Source organism: Aedes albopictus, chromosome 3, assembly GCF_035046485.1.
Source record: "Aedes albopictus strain Foshan chromosome 3, AalbF5, whole genome shotgun sequence".
NCBI classification, from domain to species: domain Eukaryota; kingdom Metazoa; phylum Arthropoda; class Insecta; order Diptera; family Culicidae; genus Aedes; species Aedes albopictus.
Window position 1 is genome coordinate 388,860,069 of NC_085138.1, and position 24,967 is coordinate 388,885,035.

The following is a 24,967-nucleotide window of genomic DNA, read 5'->3' on the forward strand; positions in this document are numbered from 1 at the left end:
GTGGAAATTTTTAAAATAAGTTGTTCCAGAAAGAATCACAGAAGGAATTTCCGAGTTAAGCCCTGCAGAAAATCTTGGAGGAATCCATGGAGGAGCTCCTGAAGGATATCCTAGAGAAATGCCTGTAGGATTAACGGCGGAATCTCTAGAAGAATTCCTGGAGAAGTTTCTGGAAGAATCTCTAGAGACATTTGTGAAGGAATCCCTGGATGATTGTATAGAGGAATCCCTGCAGCAAGTCCCAGAGGAATCCCTGGAATAATTCCTGGAGAAATCTCTAAAGAAATTCGGGGAATAATTCCTTGAGAAATTCATGTATGAATCCCAGGAAGATATTTTTTTTGTCTGTATTAACGAGATTTTTAACCCTAGGCTAGTTCATCTCGGGACCCACGCTTTACTTCCCTTCCGAAGGAAGAACCCACATTTTGTGAGTATGTAGGGAGTGGGATTCGATCCCAGATCCTCAGCATGATAGTCTTGCGTTCTAACCACCACACCAGGTCCGCTCCACCCCAGGAAGAATTCCTGAAGAAATTTTAGATGGAATCCTTGGAGAAATCCTGAAGGAGTTCTAAGAAGAATTATTGGAGGAACTCCGTGAGGAATCCCTGTAGCAGTTCCTGAAGGAATCCCTGCAGGAGCTCCTGAAGTTACCCCAAGAGGAATCCCGGAAGCACTTTCTAGAGGCATTGCTAAAGGAATCCTTAAACAGTCCCTGGAGGCAGTATGTACTGGATTATTTCCTGAAAGAATTTCAAAAGGAACTCCTTAAAAAGTGTTCCTGGGGGAATCGTTCGAGGAATTTTCAAATAATCCCTTGAGCTGTTCCTGAAAGAAACACAGAAGAAATTCCCGCGTAAATCCCTGGAGGAATTCTTGAAGAAAACATGGAAGAATTCCTGAAAAAATCCATGAGGAATCCAGGAAGCAATCCCATGAGGAATTTCTTAGGAAATCGCAGGAAAACTTTTTTATCAAATCACTGGAAAAAAATATGTTCGAATAAAATATGGAGGAATGCATGTCTGCAATAATTTTTGGTCGAATTATTGTTGGAATCTTTGGATGGACTCATAAAATAATATTTTGTACAATGTTTAAAAAAACTCCTGGATTTTTTTAGTGCATCTCTGAAAAAATTACAGTAAGCGTTTCTGGAAGATATTCCTACTGAAATACTTCAAATTAATCCACATTGAATTATATCTCTAGTGGAATTTTCGAAGGAATATATGGAGAAATTCCTGAAGAAATCGCTGAAGGAACACTTATAGAAATACCTAAAAGAATTTCTATTGACATTCCTTTGGGAATCACTGAAGAAATTCCTGGAGGAATCCTCGAAAATACACTGGAACAATCACGGGGGGAATCTCTATAGATATCCCAGAATAATTTCCCGGAGGAATGTCTGGTGTAACCCATAGAGGATCTCTTGAAAATTTCTCTGGAGCAATATGGCAGCTATGGAAAAAAAAAATCCTGGAGGAATCCTTACAGAAGTATCTATAAAAATATGAAGGAATCGTGGGAATTTGATGGATTTCTTGGAAAAAACCCTGAAACAATCACTATTAGAACCCTGCAAGATGCCCATGGAAGAATTCACGAAGGAGAAAATCCTGGAGAAGTGCATTGTGGAATTTCTGAATGAATTCCTGAAGAAGTTATTGAATAAATGCCTAAAGGAATTTTTTAAGGTGCCCTTGAAAATATTCGTAAAGAAATCCCAGGTATGTTGCTCTTAACACGACGTTTTTTTTTTTAATTGAGTACTAGTGAAAATTCGTGTTGCAGTAGCACATAACTGTACTCTATAGCAGCATATGGTTCTACAAAGTCCTTCCTTTTTCCTACCGGAACCGGTTCCGGCATATCTGGAAAATTTGGTATGCTGTTCTTGTATTGCCATCACAAAATTTAGCCATTCAATCAAGCTTGTTATTTGGTAAAAAACCTAAGATATGATTGAAGAGGTTGTCTTGGAGAAATATTTGGCTTAATTTCCTGTGGTTCTCGAGTAAAAAAAGGTTTGATAATTGTGGATAACCTAAATTATAAAAATATATATTTTTTTAGATATGTTTTCTGAACTTTGAATTATTGATAATCTTTGAGTTGCCTCTATATTAAAAAATAAATCTGGCGGCCTGCCCCCCTCTGGCTACGCCCATGGATACAAGTCTACCATATTTGCTCGTTGGTTAGACTGTATTTACTGTATCTATCGAAAATAATGAATTAAGTTGGAAAGAATTGTCAATACTAAAGTCTTATACTTTGCCATGACGATACAATTAGAATAAGGTTTTTTAATGTTTTTACCTAACTTGGACGATTTTAATCAATTTTAACGCCCGTGAACAATTCACCGACAAAGAGCAGCAGAACGCAGAACTACAAATCTCTTTTCTTTTTTTATCCATCCACAGGTCTCTACAGTAACTCCGGTATACTACCAGCAAGTCGTGTCCTCGCCAATGGCACCATACAGGAACAATTCAACCTGCTCCGGCTTGCACCACTCCTGGGACTTGACTCATTTTCCATGGTTGATCTCTTTTGCTTAGCCGGCAGCGTGATCGCCTTCCTCGGCCTGGTGTTCAGCGATCTCTGTCGCCTTCAGAGTTTCATAGCCATGTGGACTTTTTACTTCTCACTGGTCCAGATCTCACAATCCTTTCGACAGCAATCAGACGAGCTACTGCTGGAAGCCGGCTTCCTATGTATCCTCCTGGCGCCATCGAAACTAAGCGATCCCCGAAGTCCGATCGAAGATCTGGCCCTCCTGTTGATGAAGTGGCTTCTGTTTAGGTTCGTGTTTGCTTCCGGATCGGTGAAGCTGGCGAGTGGATGCCCTTTGTGGTGGGACTTGACCGGGCTGAAGAGGCATTTTGAAACGATGCCGCTGCCCACTTCGTACAGTTGGTACACCTATCAGCAACCGGATGGACTGCACCGGTTGAGTACGATCTACGTGTATCTGAGCGAACTGGTATGTTCGTGGCTGTTTTTCGCTCCAAATCAGAAAGTCCGAATGTTCGCCATGTGGTGGCAGGTGTTCCTGCATTTGAACATTATAGGCAGTGGAAACTACGGGTTCTTGAGTTTGATCGTGCTGACATTGTTACTTACGCTGGTGGATGATCGCGAGCTGGTTAGGACGCAAGTTAAGAAGGAACCACGGAAGGAAGACAAAAGAGGAGCTCTGACGGTGAAGGTGATTTCCATTTCAATGGTCATAGGGACCTGGTTGATGTTCGGGGTGGGGTACAAAAATGGCGAACTTGCATTCAAGTTGCTGTTCAACCGGTCGCAGTATTTGAACATGATGCAGATGATGCTGCGAGCTGCACCGCTGCTGGTGTTGAGTTTGATGGTGCAGAAGTTCCTGAAGATCGTAAACAAACAGGCGGGTGTGAAAACAGTGGTAAGTTTTTTTTCAATCTACTTTCTACGAATTACAATGATACATACCTATTGCCCTATACTGGCATTTTACCAGATATGCTGGTATGTTTTAAACACACTGAAAAAAAAACTTGTAATTAATAGGCATGAAAGGTTGCTAATGGACAAATTGAGAGATGAAATTTGTGAAAAAATCGCGTTCTGGTGGGATTCGAACTCACGACTTCATATTCGCTAGAGCTTTGCCGGAAGCAAAACAATAAGCAAAGATAACCAAACACATCGTAGTTGCTACTCCGTGATAGACTAGAACAATCGAAGTTGCACAGAGAACCAATGAGCAGTGCGATTTAGATGTACCAAGTGCATCGATCCACATGCGAAAGGGTCCGGCTGGTACGCAGATTGCCACGTTCAAACTCCCCGTAGGGGAGGCGAACAAGGCGGTAACAGTCGGCAGCGTCAAGTTAGCTTGGTCAGTGTGTCCGCTCAGCATACACGAGCCGCCGCTGGCGTGCTTCAAGTGCTTCGAGCAAGGACATAAGTCCTGGGCTTGCAAAGGCCCGGACCGGAGCAAACTCTGCAGAAGGTGCGGAGTAGAAGGCCACTTCGCCAGGGAGTGCAACTCGGCACCAAAATGCCTGATTTGCACGGCGAACAAGGGCCACATGACGGGCGGGCCTAAATGCCCAGCCACGCGAGGAGGTCGAAGTGTTAGGCGATAATGCAGGTTACACAGTTAAACCTGAATCACTGTGAAGCTGCGCAGCAGCTGATGTGGCAGTCAGTCTCGGAGTCTAGTACAGACATCGCCCTGCTAGCTGACCCCTACTGCATCCCACCCGACAACGGGAACTGGGTAGCGGATAAGGCTAAGCTAGCAGCGATCTGTACAACCGGTCGTTTCCCGATCCAGGAAGTAATTTCTAGGTCGCACGAGGGCTTCGCAATAGCGAAGATAAATGGGGTGTATTACTGTAGTTGTTATGCCCCACCCAGGTGGCCGATAGACCAGTTCTCAGCAATGCTGGATGCGTTAACAAACGCGCTAGTAGGGTTGAGTCCCTTGGTCATCGGCGGAGACTTCAACGCCTGGGCGATTGAGTGGGGTAGCCGATCGACTAACGCGAGAGGCTGGACACTACTCGAAGCCATGGCTAGACTGAATGTAGAGGTCGCGAACGTAGGTGAAAATATGACCTACAGTAGGAACGGTCGAGAGTCCATCATTGACGTGACCTTCTGGAGCCCGGGTTTAAACCCTAGCTCAGATTGGAGGGTCGATGATGGGTACACGCACAGTGACCATCTAGCGGTACGATATAGGGTGGAACATGGTGGTAGGAGGACGCAGCCGAAGGTCATAGACAACCATCGAGGATGGCTGACTTCGCGCTTCGATAAGGCGTCATTCGTCGAAAGGTTGCGTATGGAGCCTAACATCGACGATCTGTCCAGTGATGATCTAGTCGGATCTCTAAGCCGTGCATGCGATGCCGCGATGCCTAGACGCGCGCTACCCAGGAATGGACGAAAACCGGTATACTGGTGGTGTCCTGAAATCGCAGAGCTCAGAGCGTCCTGCCTAAGAGCGAGGAGGAGGATGCAAAGAGCTCGTACCGATGAGGGTAGAGCGGAAAGAGGCGAGGTCTATAGGGCGGCTAAACTGGCACTGAGCAAAGAGATTAAGGCACGAAAACGAGCGTGTTTCGAAAATCTCTGCCAGGCAGCCAACACGACACCTTGGGGCGATGCCTACAGGGTAGTCATGGCCAAAACGAAAGGGGCGTCTGCGCCCCCGGAACGTTCACCCGTGATGCTACAGAGGATCGTGGAAACGCTGTTTCCACGCCACGATACAAGACCATGGGCTGCCATCCCCCCTGGCCGAATAGACCAGGGGGAGGTAGCCCCAGTGACGAACGATGAGCTCATCGTAATTGCGAAGTCGCTCAAGTTGAACAAGGCTCCGGGTCCGGACGGTATCCCAACGGTAGCCATCAAGTCGGCCATCGAGGCATGCCCTGATATGTTCAGAATGGCTATGCAGATGTGCCTGGATAGAGGCGAATTTCCGGAGAGGTGGAAAAGGCAAAGATTGCACAGATAAAAATAATGATATTTACACGTCATGTAAACTTCATTTTAGTCATGTAAACTTATTGTTATGACGGTTTACATGATATATCATGTAAATTTGTGTTATATGTCATGTAAACTCTCAGTGTCATGCTGAATTACATGACATATAATGGAAGTTTACATGATATTTCATGACTTTTACATGATATGTCATGTAAACTTCTGTGATATCCCACGCTCCAATTATGTGCATCATATGTCACAGAATTTTACATTCTTTTTTCGATCTGTGTGGTTCTGTTGCCAAAGCACTGGAAGCCACCCGGCGACCCGTCGGCATACAGACCTATCTGCCTACTAGACACCTCCGGGAAACTGTTGGAACGAATCATCCTGTCGAGGCTACTGGTCTACACCGAGAAACCAGATGACTCTGGGCTCTCGGATAACCAGTTTGGCTTCCGTAAGGGTCGATCGACGGTGGACGCTATTAAGGCCGTAACTAAAGCGGCCGAGATAGCGTTCCAGAATAACCGTAGAGGAATTCGTTACTGCACGGTAGTCACGTTGGATGTGAAGAATGCTTTCAATAGCGTCAGTTGGGCGGCTATTGAATGTGCCATTCAACACCTAGGTGTCCCGAATAGTTTACGCCGGATACTGGAGAGTTATTTCCAGAATAGGGTGCTACTCTATGACACAGACGAGGGCGAAAAGAGGTACAACATCACCGCGGGAGTACCACAAGGGTCAATCCTGGGCCCGGTACTATGGAACGCGGCGTACGATGGTGTATTGAGGCTCACACTTCCACCGGGCGTTAAGCTGGTCGGCTTCGCTGATGACATTACCCTCACGGTATGCGGCGAGTCGATAGAGGAAGTGGAACTGACAGCGGAGCATGCAATTGGCGTAATAGAGGACTGGATGAGGTCACGTCAGCTGGCACTCGCACACCACAAGACGGAAGTGGTGTTGGTGAACAACCGTCAGTCGGAACAACAGGCGGTGGTTACCACAGGCGGGTGTGAGATCAACTCCAAGCGCTCATTGAGGCAACTCGGAGTCATGATCGATGATAAGCTGAACTTTAGTAGTCACGTGGAATATGCTTGCAAGAGGGCGAGCATGGCGATTGCGGCATTATCGAAGATAATGTCAAATAGCTCGGTAATTGTCTCGAGTAAGCGTAGACTTCTCGCGACAGTAGCGGTCTCCATACTACGGTATGGTGCCGCTGCATGGTCGAGCGCGCTAGTGGCCAAGCGAAACGTAGAGAGGCTCGAAAGTACACACAGATTGATGGCCCTTAGGGTCATCAGCGCATACCGTACGGTGTCAAAGGACGCGGTATGCGTGCTGGCGGGTATGATGCCCATAGCACTTGTGGTGTCAGAGGATGAGGAGTGCTTCGCGAGACGAGGCACAAGAGGCGCGAGACGGATTGCCAGAACATCGTCGATGTTGAAATGGCAGAGAGATTGGTCAAACTCCAACAAGGGTAGATGGACACACAGGCTCATACCGAGCGTGTCCAAGTGGACGAGCAGGCCCCATGGCGAGGTGAACTTTCACTTGACACAATTTCTGTCAAGCCATGGGTGCTTTAGGTGGTATCTGCACAGATTCGGACACGCTGGTTCTCCTTCATGTCCGGAGTGTGCAGATTGCGACGAGACCGCGGAGCATGTGCTCTTTGAATGCCCACGCTTCGTGGAGCAAAGGTCGAGTATGCAGGAGATATGCGGTAGAGACATCACTCCCGACAACATTGTTGAAAGGATGTGTACGGGGGAGGACAAGTGGGATGCCGTTTCTTCCTCGGTATCTCGAATCGTCCTTGAACTACAGAGAAAATGGCGAGCCGAACAACAGCTAGTTGAGTTGGCTCCCCCTCCCCATCCAGGAGCTTGAGCCCAACGGGTAGTCCATGCACTAGCCAGGGCCCGAGCCTCCGGGGAAGAGCGAACAACTTAAGGCGGTAGCAGGTGGAACGCTTACCATTAGAGTGTACTCATTGTACGAAGTCATCCCCCCTTCTCGAAGTCATCCCTAACGGGCGTACCGCGAAGGTAAGGAAGAAGAGAGAAAGAGGTTTTAGTGTCGACCCCACATAACCTGAGGACCCACCTCTCGGGTATCTGTAAAGGCAGATTTCCTCTTTCTATAAAAAAAAAAAAAAAAAAAAAGAGAACCAATGAATGGTACTTGGGGCTAGCTACACACTCTCAATGTGCACAATTCGAGAATTCAATATTCGAAAGCCAATAACGGCGATGGCCACGTCCTTACGGTCATCGGAAAAGGGAAGGAATGTTAGTTTGACCACCGTTGCTACTAGTAAGGGGCCGTTCATAAACCACGTAGACTTTTTGGAGGGAGGGGGGGGGGGTCTGGCCAAAGTCAAAAATTTTGTATGGACAAAAGTCTACGAAAGGGGGAGGGGGGGGGGTGTCTGAGATGGCCAAATTTTGGTCTACGTGGTTTATGAACAGCCCCTAACCGTGGCATCCACAGCATCCCCACAGTTGTCTCGGGAAGGAGTCTTTGTTAGTAGGGCAGGGTTAGGCGTGGATCACTTCGTGCTCTTCATCACGATTATGATTTATTTGGTCGCGATAGTAAGGGTAATGCACATACGTGAACGATCGTTCTATATTAAACGCGTCACCGCGTCGGTGGGAGCTTAAGATGGCGTTTCTTAGGCGAAGCATGTTCTAACATCAGTGAGGACTCACCACCTTTGGCATCGCAAGGTGACCGAGCATCATGTGCGCTGCACACGAACTGTTCAAGCGGAGTTTGCCTAGGCGTGGCGGGGGTTCAGCAGTGGGCTCTGCTGGGCCTCTTCAGAAATACCACACATCCGGAAGCATCAACTCTGTTCAAGCGAACCGGCACCGCTTCCAAAGTGCCATAGCCTAGTCAGGGGTGCCTCGGGCACATCAGGAGCGATGTCAGTAAGCTCCTGATTACGATATACTGGCGCGCGACGATACTGGTCAATGAGATGGTACACTCTAAGAGGACCGCGGAGTAGAGGAGTGCTGGTGGTGACGGCATTCTATCCTCTTAGTAGGGCCGGGTGACACTGACCTGAAACGACGGATGGGCTAATGTCGGAGCCGCCTTCCGTCCCATAAAACCTTGGCAAGGCCTTAGAGTACGTTCCCGAACTGCATCCAGCTTAGGAAACTAGGAGGTAGGTTCAGTTGAAGTATCCTGATTTGCGCTGATCCTGGCTCTGAGCTCAGGTCCCATAAGGGCTTGTGCCAACCCGTGGGTGGCCTCCCTGCTTGCATAGATAACCACCGGGATCCTTGGGCGACTACTTCAGTGGCAGTGAGGGATAGCGGCTCTAAGGGGGACCCTTACAGTAGAGATGGAAACGTATTTAATTAGGGAATCTGAGAACGTAGAGGGTGAGGTGATCAACCCGTTCGCGAAAAGCGGACTGGTCAGATCACCAACGCAGGCGTCGAGGGTAGAATCCCCGCAAGTGTCGGAGTACGGCACTCCGAGGGTCGGGTCGGCAATAGAGGACACGCAGATGAGTGGAGCAGAGCTCACGCGTGCGCTGACTCGCAATAGGGATGGACTTCCGAAGCTGCTGGTGGTCTCCGAACCAGGGGCCTACATCGTCGAAACCAAAACATGACGCTGAAAGCGAGCGCCCATCAGCATCGGACGGACGCCGACGACGGGAACATTCAAAACAAAACGCATGCGCTTCGCTTCATCCGCCCTTCTTGTCACTTTCTTCGACGCAACGACGGGTGGCGGCTAATTTTCACAGCGACTGGGATTCAATTGAAATTTTCAAATTGTCTAAAATGTATGTTTGCTTAATATTTTCATGGGTAATAAACTATTTTAGTAAAATATGCATAGCATACATTAACATTACACAGATTTGACGGTTGTTACACTCAATAATTGAGTTATAACAGAGAAATTCATTCGATGTCGAACGAGCGTGCGTGAGCTTGTGAGTGCGAAACAAAGTGGCGTCTGCGACGACGCGGCAGCGTCGGTTCATCGGTGACGATGACAGTCGGGCTGAGCGACGACGACGGCGCCTTGTTTCCATTGACGATTGAAAACATTGTTTACAAACTTCGCCTGAAAATTTCAATTGAAATTGAAAATGTAGGGCCCTGCTCCGAACAGCTCGACGAGCTGATCGGATACACCAGTGGGCGGAACAACATCAGCAAAGACCTTAAAAAAGGTCTGCTGAGGCTCCGCGATTCGGTCGCCCAGGCCCGGAGGGAGTACGATCTCCTGTTCGATCGTAGTGCGGGTAGAGAGGAGAGGTCCACGCAAACGGACCGCTCCTCCACAGAGAGTGTGTGCAAGGTGCAGCCAGGTGGGGCTGCAGAGAGTGGAAAAATCTCGGCCCAAACCAAACGGCCGAGATCGATGGATGAGGAGCGGCCGGTGAGTGGCAAACGCCCGCGTAGTGCGAGTAACGCCAAGCCGGTCGCGAAACGGGCTCGGGGCAAAGAGCCGAAACCCCGAGGCGAGACTGCTAAGAGCGGTAGCAGTGACCAACCGGTCCAAGGGAAGGTGAACCCTTGGATCACGGTTGGCAAGAGAGGGCGCGTAGAAAGAGAGAAGGTTTTGAGCAAAACCAAGGCGAAGCCGGCGCGTAAGCGTACGAAAGGCGACGCACTGGTGCTCAAAGCAGAGGGCAATAGCTACGCAGATGTGCTGCGGGCTATGCGGAGCGAGGATCGTCTCTCGGGACTAGGTGCGGATGTTAAAAGCATCCGGCGCACTAGGACTGGAGAGATGATGCTAGAGCTGAAGAAGAATGCCGTTAACAAGGGCTCTTCCTACACGGCTCTAGCACAAGAGGTGCTTGGTGAAAAGGTGCGGGTGAGGGCTCTGACGCCGGAGATGACCATCCAGTGCAAGAACTTGGATGAGATCACCACCGCGGAGGAGCTCTCTGCTGTTCTTAAACAGCAGTGTAATGTGGACGCGCCAAGCGCATCGATCCACATGAGGCGAGGCCCAGCAGGTACGCAGATCGCGACGATCAAGCTTCCAGTCGGGGAAGCGAAGAAAGCGACTGCTAAGGGCATGGTTGAAGTCGGATGGTCGGAGTGCCCGCTTAGTGTATGTGAGCCGCCGGAAGTGTGCTTCAGGTGTTTCGGACGAGGCCACAAGTCGTGGGCATGCAAAGGCCCGGATAGGAGCAAGCTCTGCAGAAGATGCGGAGTAGAAGGCCACTTCGTCAGGGAGTGTAAATCGGCGCCAAAGTGTCTGATTTGCACGACGAACAAGGGCCATGTGACGGGTGGGCCTAAGTGCCCAAGCATAAGTGGACGTAACGGCCGAAAATGACGCAAGTCACACAGTTGAACCTGAATCACTGTGAAGCCGCGCAGCAGCTGTTGTGGCAATCCGCCTCGGAGTCGAGTATAGACATCGCGCTTCTTTCGGACCCATATCGCATCCCCCCCAATAAGAAAAAATCGCAGCAGGCGTTGCCGCGAACGGGTGTTTTTATTTTGCTTGTCACGTTTTCTTCGCGTTCGCAAATTTCACGGTTCCGCTGGTGGTTTGGTCGGTACTACGCCACCCGGAAAGTTTTGTCACGTGTGGACGCGTTGATTTGGCTTAGTTTAGAATGCTGAACTGTGAATAAATATCGAAGCAAAGTGAATTTTGACTTACCAGTGAGAAGAAAAACAACGTGGGTGGCGAGTAAGCGTTGCCGCGAACGGGTGTCAAATCCGCTTGTTATTATTTTTTTTTTTGCACGTTCTCAAAACGAACTTTATTCGAAGATTGCGCTGGTGGTTTGGCAGGTATTACGCCACCCCGTCAATTTTCTTCGTGTGAAAGTGTAATTCTTCAGCGTAGTATCCATTATTCGGGAGTTTCGGCGTAATGCCAGTAATCGCTGACTCGGTTGATCGGTCCACGTCGTTTTAAGTGTACGCGGCAATGAAAACAATCCTATTTCGGTCGTTGCTGCATCGCTGGAGAAATAAGAGTTCAACTATATCACGGCAGACTATGAAGAACTTGGTGAGATCTTTCTAATTAAAAAACGTCATTTTATTCATACATGTGATATTTACTATACCTAAATACGCGCCAGAAACAAAAATGCAAATTTTTGATTCAGGAAGTGTTAATGCATTTCAGATATCCAATTGATATCCGGATGCATCAATGCGGGGCTTACTGTTTCAGAAAACGACCTCAAGATGTACGTGGAAGCCCTGTCATACTTGAAATGGGTCGTTGGAAGTGCAGTAGAGCTATCACCTTCCATATCCAGGACTAAAACTGTTTGCGTCTATGGATAAAAGTTAAAAATAGACGCAGACATTTTTCTTCCATAAAAGCACTGCCGGTCAGTGGGAGATGGATTGTACATACACACATACACACACACACACATATCGCATCCCCCCCAATAACGGGAACTGGGTTGCGGATAAGGCCAAGAAAGCGGCGATCTTTACGACCGGTCGGTACCCGGTCCAGGAGATAATCTCCACGACGTGCGAGGGCTTCGTGATCGCGAAGATCGGCGGAGTCTACTACTGCAGCTGCTATGCCCCGCCCCACCTAGGTGGCCGATAGGTCAGTTCTCGTCCATGCTGGATTCGCTGTCAAGCGCTCTAGCTGGACTGAGCCCCTTGGTCATCGGTGGGGACTTTAACGCGTGGGCGGTCGAGTGGGGCAGTCGCTCTACGAACGAGAGAGGTTGGGCTCTACTCGAAGCTATGGCGGGATTGAACGTTGAGATCGCGAATGTCGGCAGTGTAAGCACTTTTAGCAGAAACGGTGCGGAGTCCATCATTGATGTGACCTTCTGGAGCCCAGGGCTTAACCCTAGCTCAGACTGGAGAGTTGATAACGGGTACACGCATAGTGATCACCTGGCGATTCGATACAGTGTCGAACAGGGCGGTAGACGGCAGCAGTCGAGGATAAGCGACACTCACCGAGGATGGCTAACCTCGAGTTTCGATAAGCCGGCATTTGTGGAGCGGATGCTCATGGAGCAGAATACAGACTACTTGTCTAGCGACGGTCTAGTTGGTACCTTGAGACGAGCGTGTGACGCGGCAATGCCGAGGCGATCCATACCCAGGAATGGACGAAGACCGGTGTACTGGTGGTGTCAAGAAATCGCGGAGCTCCGTGCATCTTGCCACAGGGCAAGGAGAAGGATGCAGAGAGCCCGGACCGATGAGTCGAGAGCGGAGCGAGAGGTGGCATACAGGGCGGCAAAGTTGGCACTGAACAAAGAGATCAAGGCGCGTAAGCGGGCGTGCTTCAACGATCTCTGTCAGACGGCCAACACAACCCCCTGGGGAGATGCATACCGCGTAGTCATGTGCAAAACGAAAGGCACATCTGCACCACCGGAACGCTCTCCCGCGATGCTGCAGAGGATTGTGGAAACGTTGTTCCCGCACCACGAGGTGAGACCATGGGCACCCACACCACAAGACCATCCTGGTCCGAGTGAGGTTCCCCCAGTGACGAATGAGGAGTTAGCCGCAATTGCGAAATCACTTAAGCTGAACAAGGCCCCGGGCCCGGATGGCATTCCGACGGTGGCTATTAAAGCGGCCATCGAGGCTAGCCCTGACATGGTCAGATCGGCTATGCAGAGATGCTTGGATAGAGGCGAGTTTCCGGAGAGGTGGAAAAGGCAAAAATTGGTTCTACTGCCCAAGCACGGGAAGCCACCAGGCGACCCGTCGGCTTATAGACCAATTTGCCTCTTAGACACGGCCGGGAAACTCCTAGAGCGGATCATTCTGTCAAGGTTATTGGTCTATACCGAGAGGTCGGACAACGCGGGGCTATCAGACAGCCAGTACGGGTTTCGCAAAGGTAGATCGACAGTGGATGCCATTAGGTCGGTGACTGGATTGGCCGAAATTGCGCTGCAGAAAAAGAGGAGAGGCATACGGTACTGCGCGATCGTAACGCTAGACGTTAGAAACGCCTTCAATAGTGTAAGCTGGGCCGCCATAGAGAGCGCCATATCTCGCTTAGGTGTCCCGGCTGGCCTAAGGCGTATTCTGGGTAGTTACTTCCAGAACAGGGTGCTGATTTACGATACCGAGGAAGGCCAAAAACAGTACAATGTCACTGCAGGTGTACCGCAAGGATCCATCTTGGGTCCGGTACTGTGGAACGCGGCATATGATGGAGTACTGAGGCTAGCACTACCACCGGGAGTAAAGTTGGTTGGCTTCGCCGACGACATTACCCTGGTGGTATACGGTGAGTCGCTCGAAGAGGTGGAATTGACGGCAGCGCATGCGATTGACATAGTGGAGGGCTGGATGAGGTCGAGGCAACTGACACTCGCACACCACAAGACAGAGGTGGTGGTGGTGAACAACCGCCAGTCTGCACAGCAGGCAGTGGTCACCACGGGCGGGTGCTCGATCGAGTCCTGTCGCTCACTGAAGCTCCTTGGAGTCATGGTCGACGACAAGTTGAGCTTCAGTAGTCACATCGAGTATGCTTGTAAGAGGGCGAGTGTAGCGGTTAGGGCATTGTCTAGGATGATGTCAAACAGTTCGGCAGTTGTCTCGAGTAAGCGGAAGCTGCTCGCGTCAGTCGCGGTGTCCATACTACGGTATGGCGCCGCCGCATGGTCGAACGCGCTCAAGCTGCAGAGGAATGTTGATCGACTAGAGAGTGTACATAGGCTGATGTGCCTCAGGGTGGCCAGTGCATACCGGACTGTCTCGAAAGACGCGGTATGCGTGCTAGCGGGCATGATGCCGATAGCACTGGTGTTGGCCGAGGATGTTGAGTGCTACGATGAAAGAGGTACGAGAGGTGCGCGACGAAACGCCAGAACTTCGTCTATGGTGAAATGGCAAAGAGTCTGGGACTCTTCAACAAAGGGAAGGTGGACACACAGGCTCATACCGAGCGTGTCCCGGTGGACGTGTAGACCCCATGGCGAAGTGAACTTTCACCTGACACAATTCCTGTCGGGCCATGGGTGCTTTAGGTGGTACCTGCACAGGTTCGGGCATGCAAACTCACCCTCATGCCCGGAGTGTGCAAACAGGGCGGAAACGGCGGAACATGTACTCTTCGAGTGCCCGCGTTTTGCGGAACAGAGGTCGAGCATGTTAGAGGTATGCGGCAGGGATACTACTCCCGATAACATTATTGAGAGGATGTGTACGGGGGTGGACAAGTGGAATACCGTGTCGACCACGGTATCCACAATCGTGTTCCACCTCCAGAGGAAATGGCGGGCCGACCAACAGTTAGTCGAGTTGGCCCCCTAGAGATATGCCGAGTGTGATGGCTGACAGATGAGCGAGAGTGCGAAAGCACAGTCCCCCCCTCCTCTACGAAGTAATCCCTAACGGGCGTGCCGCGGAGCAAGGTCAGGTAGTGCAGAATGTGGTTTTCCTACGGTGTTGCTAACCAACAGGTTTCCTCATTCTATAAAAAAAAAAAAAACGCGTCACCGCATTGAACGTTTACACTACCGTGAAAACCGACTTTCCCGCGAAAGTTATCGCGCGCTTCTGATTTTGCATTCAATATTCGCGTCTCCATCTCCCTACCGAGAAAGCCAGTCGACTCACGGAAATAGTCGCGCGTTTCCCACAGTATTGAACTTAGAGTATACGGAGAATAAACCTTCAAGCTTAGATAGCTATTTTCGAACTATGTATTTTACTAAGAGTAGTCCCATGTGTTACCTGTAATCGACAGCCGTTGAGGTAATTAAGCCAATTATTTTAAATTTGCTCAATGATTGTTGTGAGCTGCAATTACTTTCTTCTAACATTTTTATCGCTTCAATATAAGGCCTGCACCAGAAATACAAGATTAATTTGCAGATATTACAGACGAAAACGCATTGGCGAAATTACCCCAACTTCTTCTAATATGTAAAGAAAAAAAAAACTCGGAATGATCTCACCCAGTTTCATGTCGTCGGTTGACCGCAACCACTCATTAACTCCTTTAATTTTTGCAATACTGTTACCAAGTGTGCATCCATTTTTAGCACTTCACGAGGAAGGACAACGTGCACCTGCCCCAAACACGTGTCACTTTTCACTTTTTCCTTCGAACAATCCAACGCGACCGAGATATCATCGAAACTGCTACAAACACGCGTCACTTCTCGTTTTTTCCGCTGAACAATGCAACCCGATCGAGATCCCCATCGCAACTGCTTCAAACACGCATCATTTTTCGCTTCTTCCTTCGAACAATGCAACGCGACCGAGATTTTCATCGCAACTACAACAAACTCGCGTCATTTTTCACTCTTTCCTTCGAACAATGCAACGCGACCGAGATCCCCATCGCAACTCACTTGACAAAACCTCATATTCGCTAGAGCTTTGCCGAAGACGGAATTCTTCTAAGTGACTCTCGAGATACAGCAGTTTAAAACTTCATAGACTTATTGGCGCCACCTTGCGGATAGTTCTTGAAGTCTTGATTAGCTTTGCAGAAGACTTTGCACTATGGTGGTCCGCACTTATATGAAAACAAAAAAAAATCGAAAACATACCAAGTCTTACCTCCCACGGTGTCAAAATTTTGATTATTATCGAAATTTCATGTACCTCGGATTTTTCTTCATAGAATGTTAGAATTTTGGCTATTATTTATAAATGCAAAATTTTAAAATATTCTGCCGGGGAAAATTTGAGTTAGATGAGTTTTTAGCTATTTTCCATACTAAAAATCATCAATTGCTATTTTAGCCCAAAAAAACGTCCCATACAAAATCTATGGAAAAATTTTCGCCGATGAAATATTTTCTAGTCGTCCGATTATGAATATATACAGTCAGGTCTTTTTTACGCGGTTTACGCGGCCGCGTAAATGAAAGCTCCATACAAAAAAATCATCGTCTTATTTTTGCATGATTCATCGAGAAATGGTGAGACTTTTTTTTTCAAAAACCGCAACGCGTTCCGACGACTGGTAATAAAGTTGTACCCCAGCTAAAGTGAGATGAAACTTTATTGTTGTTTTTTTTTTCAGTCAAAAAGGTCGAATGGACAAAAGGTCGAATGAACACAAAAACTAGTGGACCAATTTACCAGCTGGTGTGTCTCATTTATACTAAAAAATATTTGATTATTCTTTGTTGTTGCTCATTGAAAGAAACATTATAGTGCTGTCAGCTAGGCTGTCACAGACAAACAGACGTAACTCTTAGAGGAAATTCATCGAAAACTTTTGCCCGGAGTCATTTTCATAAACACACTGTCACCTGTTGGTAGAACCGCGCGCGACACTGCCGGCCATGATGGATTTCGATTTGACGTTTTGCTGACACGCTCACTACTACATTAATTGCCTGTAATTTTCGTTTGCATCATTCAGCAACGTGTACACTAGCAAACGTCAAAGTGATCGAACACTAGTGCATCTGGTGGAACGATCGCGCAAATCAAATGAATTTTGAATTGATCGTTAAATGCATGTGCCGAGCCGTTTTGAAGAGTGTTACGTCTGTTTGTCTGTGGTGCTGTTATAGAAATCATTTGCATTTCTGTCACTAATATTTTTATAGGAAATTTTTCCTTCTTTTGTTTATGGACTGTTCTTTCAAGTTGCGTCAATGTTATGGCAATTTAGTTTGTTTTTTTATCATGAATTTTTCCTTCTTAAATTTTTAGGCTGTTCTTTTAAGTTTTGCTACTGAAATCATTATTGACTCTTTATGTACTTATTTTTCAATCAGAAATTTTGCTTTCTTTTATGCAATAGCTGTTCTTCCTAACTATTCTGCAGAAATAATCATTGACTACTTATGCTTTGTGATCATTCCTTGTTGGATTGATAGGCAGTTCTTGCGAATTACTATAGGTTTTGTGTGCTCATATTATACCCAGCGATTTGTCCTTCTCTAATTCAAAGACTGTATGGCTTTAATAAATGACTGTTATGATTAAAGTTTCAACTGACAATATCAATCTATAATTCATCCTTCTTCATTCAATGAATATTGTTTTCTACCACTTAAATTAATAACAATCATTTTCTATCATTTATGGGCATCTATTCGGAACTGCAATGCGATGCGGTAATAAAAGAACCGTTTAATCTACTATGTACAAGGTTCCTATCTTTCAATAATGTTTTTAAGTTGTTGAATTATTTAGTCGTTTTTCTACCAAATTCCGATCACTTCTTCTTGTCTTCCAAATTGTCTTTTGTTTATTTAACCTTTTGTCCCATTTGACCTTTTGTTCCATTCGACCTTTTGTCCCATTCGACCTTTTGTCCTTCGACCTTATCGAATTGTCATAGATTCAACTTTGTTGTAGGACAAAAGGTCGAAGGACAAAAGGTCGAAGGTCAAAAGGTCGACGGTCAAAAGATCGAAATATAAAACAAAGTAGAACAAAAGGTCGAAAGAACAAGTGGTCAAAAGGTCGAATGGGTAAAAACTGACCGAAAACGATCCTAAATCCCTCTTATCGTCTTGTTTCTTACTTTACATTATCATTGTAACTCGGCCTGCATCTTTTCAACTTAGTGTTCTTTTAGCACTGCCACAGTTATTAAATAAAGGGCTTTTTTGCCTGCCATTTCGTTAAATTGTACACCGAGAAAAAATTCTACTCAATGACTGAGTTGGCCTTACTCAGAAATTGAAAAAATCCTTTGTTTTCGTACTCAGTTTCGGCTAAAAGTGGGACAACCTATTGGCAATGGGTTGTCCTACTTTTAACGTAAGCTGAGTAAGAAAACAAAGGATTGAGTAGAAATTTTTCTCCGTGTATAAGCACAATGTTACACTATACCCAGGAATTCCCGAACGAAACGGGAATCTATCCTTTAATTTGGGCGTCATATATCAGTTCAACTGGTACTAGTTGAACAATGACGATTCTTTGGAGTAACCTATTTACGGCTGTAGGCGTGATTACAATTCTCGGATACTTATTCAAAACGACGTATCAACATAGGATTGGCGTGTATTATACGTCGTTTTGAAAAAGTATCCGAGAATTACTGTTTCCTATAAAATTTGGCCTTCTTTGAAAAATTGGCTGTTCTTTTAAGTAATGCCTTTCAGCAATTTTTCGCGTACTTACTAATAATATAATTGTTCATAATATTTTGCCTTCTTTTAAAATAGGTCGTACTTTCAAGTTATACTACCGCAGCAGTTATTTTTAATCTGATTTTAGATTTTCCAAAAAGATCTTCCTCCAATATCTTCTAAAATATCAAAAAAATGTAGATATCAACTTTACGTTTTATTTACTTTTACCTACCTCTAATTTATTGTACTTATTAGACATTGAATTTTTCGATACTTTTCGTTTCGACAATTTCTTTTAATTCCATCCAAATATTCATATTAATTATGAGTGACAAAATATATTAATGGCGAACATCATCGCGCTGCCGGTACTTGGATAAATCTGAAATCGGCTTCTCGAACTCAACGAATCCTGATCCTTTCAGCCTTTGAGCTTTTGTCCTTCAACCTTCTTCCATTCGACGTTCTGTGATAGTTATTTTTTATGACAACCTTTCGACCTTTTGACCCATCGACCTTTCGACCTTTTGTCCTTGATATATTTTCATTTCGACCTTCGACCTTTTGACCACTTGTATTTTCGACTTTTTGTCCTATTTATTTTTTTTATTTCGAACTTTTGACCTTTCGACCTTTTGACCCTTCGACCTTATGACCTTTTGTTCTTTCGACCTTCTGACCGTCGACCTTATGAGCTTCGACCTTTTGAACTTCGACCTTTTGTCATAGAACCCTAGTTCATGATCAATTAAGGGCGATTAAAAAAAATCGGAAGAAAATTGACGGAATGCCAGCATTTTGCAAATGAGTTGGCGTGGGTCGCGTACGTGAATGTTAATCAGCATTCTGTGTTTTCTAATTTTGATGTTTCTCCCAGATGGGCCGTATGATTCAAAATACTACCACTAGGTGGCACTGAAGGGTATTCAAAGTTTTAAGGAGAAACTTCAGAGAATACCAATATGGCTGCCACAATGGCCGACTTGGACCCCTACTCAAGTTTTCAAGAGCACCAATCTTGAAAATTCGTAAACAAATGCGCTCGATTTGGAAAAGCTGCCTCTTTTTGCAAGTGAGCAAAGCCAGGATAAACAAGTGCGACTTGGTTCGAGCCCTCGTTCGTCAGATTTGTGCCTCTAAAGTTTGTATGCAAAGTTGCAATGGGATTTGTCGACGTTTCACCTTAATTTAATTTATCTCAGGATCCTGATTGTTTAGGAAGATGGTTGTTTCGGTAAAGTTGTTGAGTAGATCAAGGGGTTCAGTTGAATTACTGTTACATATTTGCAAAAGTATGCAAAAGTAAAGGTATTTACAAATAAATAAGCAGGAATTATGGAAGGTATTTTATTAAAAATTGCCTGAGAAATTATGAAAGGAATGGTTGAAAGAACTTCAGGGGGAATTGCCAAAAAGTTATCCTAAGGAATATTCAAAGAATACTTATAAACAACGTTATGAAAGGTTTTTGCTAAGAAATTGTCGAAGTAATTCCAAAAGAATTACTGACTAAATTGTATAAGACAATCTGCAAAACAAATGCAGATGGAATCTCTAAGAAAATGTCAAAGCAGTTTCCTAAGAAATTGCCTGATACAAAATAAAATACAAATGAATTACAGAAGGAATCTCAACATAGGCCGGAACAAATCTCATTTTCTTCTTTTGTCACTTTGCTGGTTGACTCGTCAAGGGGGAGGATGATAAATAATAAATGTATTTAATTAAAAAAACCCAAACAATTAGGCAAAATCGTCAAACTCATCGGATTTGTTAAGAAAATTTCTCGAGAATTTTAAATTTCTTAAACAATTTATTTGTGTCAAATGTCGAATTCCGGCAAAAATTTTGGGGGTGGTGACTTAAGAGAAAATCAAAATTTGTGTCAGCCTAATTGTTGAAAGTAAAATTGTAATTCACTGTGCACTTGTTCTTTTAAAAAAGTCGATACTAGTGTACAGTAATTTAAAGAAAATTTTAAAATCCAAAATAACAGATGGTATACATGAAAAAAAAAACATCCAAAAGAGCATTCCATATGCAAAAATCCCAAGAACGATAGACGGTTGACGCTGCGACCCTTGGAAAAGGCCAAACCCTCAGGCCGAAACGTCGGAAATGTATCGTTCGTGATTTAATATACTGAAAAAGCCATTTGCCTTTTCCATCAAGTTTTCAGTCCTAAAACGAAAAATATGAAAAATGTTGGTAATATTTTATTATTTGGGTCCCTGTTGGCTTTTTCAGATTCAGATTTTAGCTCGTGATTTTACTTTTTGACTCACTGTGTAATGATTCATGTAAATATTTTCAATTTTTTAATGTGCTTTTTTTAATTTCAGGCCGACGGCATCCGCAAGCTGAGCGAGAACTGGCAGCTCTTCCTTCCAACGGTAGCAGCTTTTGCGGTTCTATTCACATCGATCGTTCCACACCTCCAACTGACACAATCCACAGCAATAAGCTCGTCGATCCTCACAAAGCCCTACCAGGGCCTTCACAACCTCTTCGTGGTAAACCAGTACGGTCAACACCTGATCAAAATGCGTCCGAAACGGCTGGAGATCATCTTGGAATACTCCGACGAACTGACCGGGCCGTGGCACGAGTACGGTTTCCAGTACAAACCCTGGAGCCAGGGGGGGTCCATGCCTTACGCTTGGGTCTACTTCCCACGGTTTGATTTCAAGTTCTACGATGCTTCCGTTTCCAAACCACATAACCAGAAGTGGCTCTATCCGTTGGTTCAACGACTACTACAAAACGAACCAACAGTGGTTAAACTGCTCGACGAAGATAACGTTCCTTCGAGACCTCCAAAGTTCATCCGAGCTTCACTGTACCACTTCAGCTACACGTCCTGGTTCGACGGGAACAGCACTACCTTCTGGACCCGGGAACGGGTCAACGATTACTTCCCGGCATACACGCTAGCTGATGGATTCTTAGAAACAAAACTCAACGATATTGGTATACCGGCGACAGCAAGCACACCTGAAGCCATGAATCTTCCCCTCAAATTGCTCATGGATGGTGTGAGAAACTTCCTGGGCATTTTCGAGGGTTCGTTACTGGTGTTGGGTGTGCTTATGGCTGCGTTTGTGATGATACTTACTCAAAGGCGCAATTAAGTGGAAGCAAAGAAGCAAATCATACATACCTTTTTTGAAGATTTTTTTTCTGAATTTTGCTAGGTCAATACATATATAGTATTCGAAGAAATTAAGCTTCTGGTTAATCATTAGTAAAATAGAGCAGAGTTAGAATATTTAGTTGAACAATTATTCAACGTTTGCTGAAATTCAGCATAACTGTTTAGACTACTGATATCAAGGAATACCTGATAACTAAAATCTTGGCAAAATCCAGAATTATTTGACTGATTCGTACTAAATTAATAAAAATCAATGTGACAGATCCTGCGGTCAATTTAGCGGTTTCTCTTCATCTTGTCTCCCCCAATCTCATGTCGGCACAAAAGACAATGCGCACCATCCCGTTTGCACGATAATTTTGGGACATATAAAGACGAAACTTGCTCTGTATCCACAAACACACACACACACTCTCGTTAGCAATAATATTGTACTTCTTGATATAGTTTGTAAGTCTCACCGTCAGCCCGCCCTCGTTACCGGATGCTGTGTATCTCTTTCCGTACAAGACGGATATTTTGATGAATAAAAAGTCAATTAGGGCGAGTGAAGAAAAAAGAACAACCTGCTTGGAACAGAAAGTTGGGTTAACCGCCGGTTTTCTGTTTGTGTTAGTGTTTGCGCTTGCTACCGATGACAATTCCCAGTTTGACGATGACGATGGCATGAACTTTGTGGTGGGATGGTCTAATCGGTTTGCGGTTTGGTTTGGAGTTTCTGTGTGCTGGGTCTAAAAAAAGTGACCAAACTGAACAGGCTGCGGTTTAATCAAGAGGGACTTCAAGGTAAGCATAATTAAACATGTCAATAGTTGATACAATGGGTATTTAAACGGCGATTCGTCGAAAATGATATTATTCGACTTCATTGAGTAGCTTTGTGCTTGTAGTTCATCGATTGGTTTTCGGCGAGAAACAATTAAAAACTTATTTGCCAGACTGTCCGGACGTTTCGGTCGATTTTACTGGCCTTCGACCATCTTCTGCGGACTCTAAAATATATTAAAACATTTAAAAAACACACAAAACCAACTAATTAAATTCCTTACAATCTTCCAGCCGTCTCTTCACTATCAGACGGCCATAACTTTACAAACATTGAAATACATACAAATTACATACATTCTATCATTACATACATATCAAGTGTCATTGGTAGTCGTTTTTAATTTCGTTATAATAGAGTCATACGCCGTCTTAAAGTTTGCAGAGTCTATCTGTTTGTTCACAACATTTTCGTCACCTCTTATTTTAATGTAAAAGGTTTCTGTTATTAGTCTTGTGTAGCTGTTTGTAACTTTGTCAAGTATTTTTGTCTTGTCAAAGTCGAAAACATGCCCCTCTTCTATGGCGTGTTGTGACAAACCAGTACCAGATATGTTTTTTGTTCTAACGTTATACTTATGTTGGTTAAGACGTTTGCACAAAAATTGACTTGTTTCACCAATGTACGACTTTTCACATGCACCACATGGAATTTCATATACTACATTTATGTTTTTGTCCTTTGCTATTTTGTCTTTGGTTTTTGTAAATAGAACATCTTTAATTTTGTCAATTGGTTTGTAAGCTACTTTAAAGTCATGTTGTCTCAAATATCTAGATAGTTTTTCTCCTAGTCCTCTAATGTATGGTATAGTTATAAATTTGTTTATAGCTGTTTCATTGTCTTCACAGTACGAACAAAATCTGTAAATTTATGACGAACTGAATGTAACAAATTGACCTCCATCGTGTTCGATAGAAATTTATGTGTGATCTTAAAATTACACTGCTGATTGCTGAGAGAAAAGTGTTAATTAAAAACCGACTTTTCAGAGAAACTTAAAAAAATCTTTATATGAGAATCGAACTCAGATCTTCCGAATGAGAGTTTACGCCTAACCCATCTAGGCTATCTCACCAAGCTGAAGAGAAGGCAATCAAAGATAAACATGTTCCACCATAAAGGAACAAACTGTTGTACCGCTTTGGCCACAGAGAGCGAGAGAGCAGTCTCCGCAGCGAGGCAGACGACTGAGCGTAGTTGTCCTCGTTTACGTTACTGCATGTAAATTTCAAGCGAATATGTCTCAAAAAATGTAAACAGTACGCATGATTGGCTGATTACTGAGCGGACAGTATCATCTCTCGATAAATGGCTGTAATTTTGTAGCTTCTGCTATAATTTTCATTCGGTGCTTAACTTACGTGCTGCTTAATTTTCATGATTTCTTTCTGTGTTGCTGTAGTGTGTTGTACATTTTGTGTAGTCTTTCTCTAATCAACTTTTCTACCAGGAAACACGGATAATTGTTGTGTTTGAGAATTTGTTTTACAGTTTTTAGTGTGTTTTCTCGGTATTTAGCGTGTGTTAATTTCAAAGCTCTATCCACTAGAGCAATTATTGTGTTGTTTTTGTGAATGAATGGGCTGATAGAGTCAAAATCTAGATATCTACCGTTTACGTCTTTCGGGAACCACTCCGTTGTGATTGCGTTATTCTCACGTCGTAGGATCATATCCAGAAATTTGAGTTTTCCTTCAACTTCCATTTCGACCGTAAACTGCAACCGTTGGTGGAAACCATTGAAAACGTTCAAGATCGCTGCTACGTCCTGCTCTCTCGCACACAACAGGCAATCATCCACATATCGCCTGAAGAAACGGGGCACAATTCCCCGAGCACGTAGGGTATTTGTGCCTATCTTAGTCTCATTAAGGATGTGCAACATGAAAAATCACTCACAGCGCAATGTATACGCTTCAAACTTAATTATACAAACCTTTAACACACGTGCTCACTTCCACTGTTGGTCCTACGATGCACTAGAGTGGGATTTATCTTCAATTTTTGATTTAATTGCGATCACAAATCGCGAGCCACTCGCACCTATCTTCAGCACACCGTAAAATTTTCATCTCATCGCGGTCCACCGGGTGGCCCCTTATTCATCTCAACAGTTTTTACAGCAAATCCACAACCACTCTCACATTTTCTCATCGTAGAGCATTCTGCACTCACCCACTAACGCACTCCCTTTCCCTAGCAAGTGACAGTTTCATTGTGATTGTTTTTCTCTCTCGCAAAGGAGAAGTCACAACAATGTGCGGCGCGACGAATCGTCTATGCTCGCTCCCCACGTTTTGCACTCGCATACATTCACAGCTGATTGGCAAATCAGTGCTGCCGAACTGGATGATAGTTCGTAAAGCTTGAGCGGTAGCAGCATGTTTAGATGAAAACCAAACCAAATATTTTGAAAGAAATGGCGTTGGAAAATGAAATTATT

The 24,967-nt window shown here is 45.0% G+C and overlaps 1 protein-coding gene across 2 annotated transcripts in view; it reads left to right on the forward strand.

Moving 5' to 3' along the window:
- LOC109399664 (lipase maturation factor 2) overlaps nucleotides 1-22,260 on the forward strand; it is a 66,528-nt gene extending 44,268 nt beyond the window's left edge. For both annotated transcript variants that reach the window (XM_029875385.2, XM_019693067.3), the window contains exons 2-3: nucleotides 2,436-3,433; nucleotides 20,884-22,260. In XM_029875385.2, the coding sequence (XP_029731245.2) occupies nucleotides 2,552-3,433; nucleotides 20,884-21,672 (1,671 nt within the window). In that variant the 5' untranslated portion in view covers nucleotides 2,436-2,551 and the 3' untranslated portion in view covers nucleotides 21,673-22,260. The remainder of the gene's footprint in view (nucleotides 1-2,435; nucleotides 3,434-20,883) is intronic.
- Nucleotides 22,261-24,967: the final 2,707 nt, after the last annotated feature.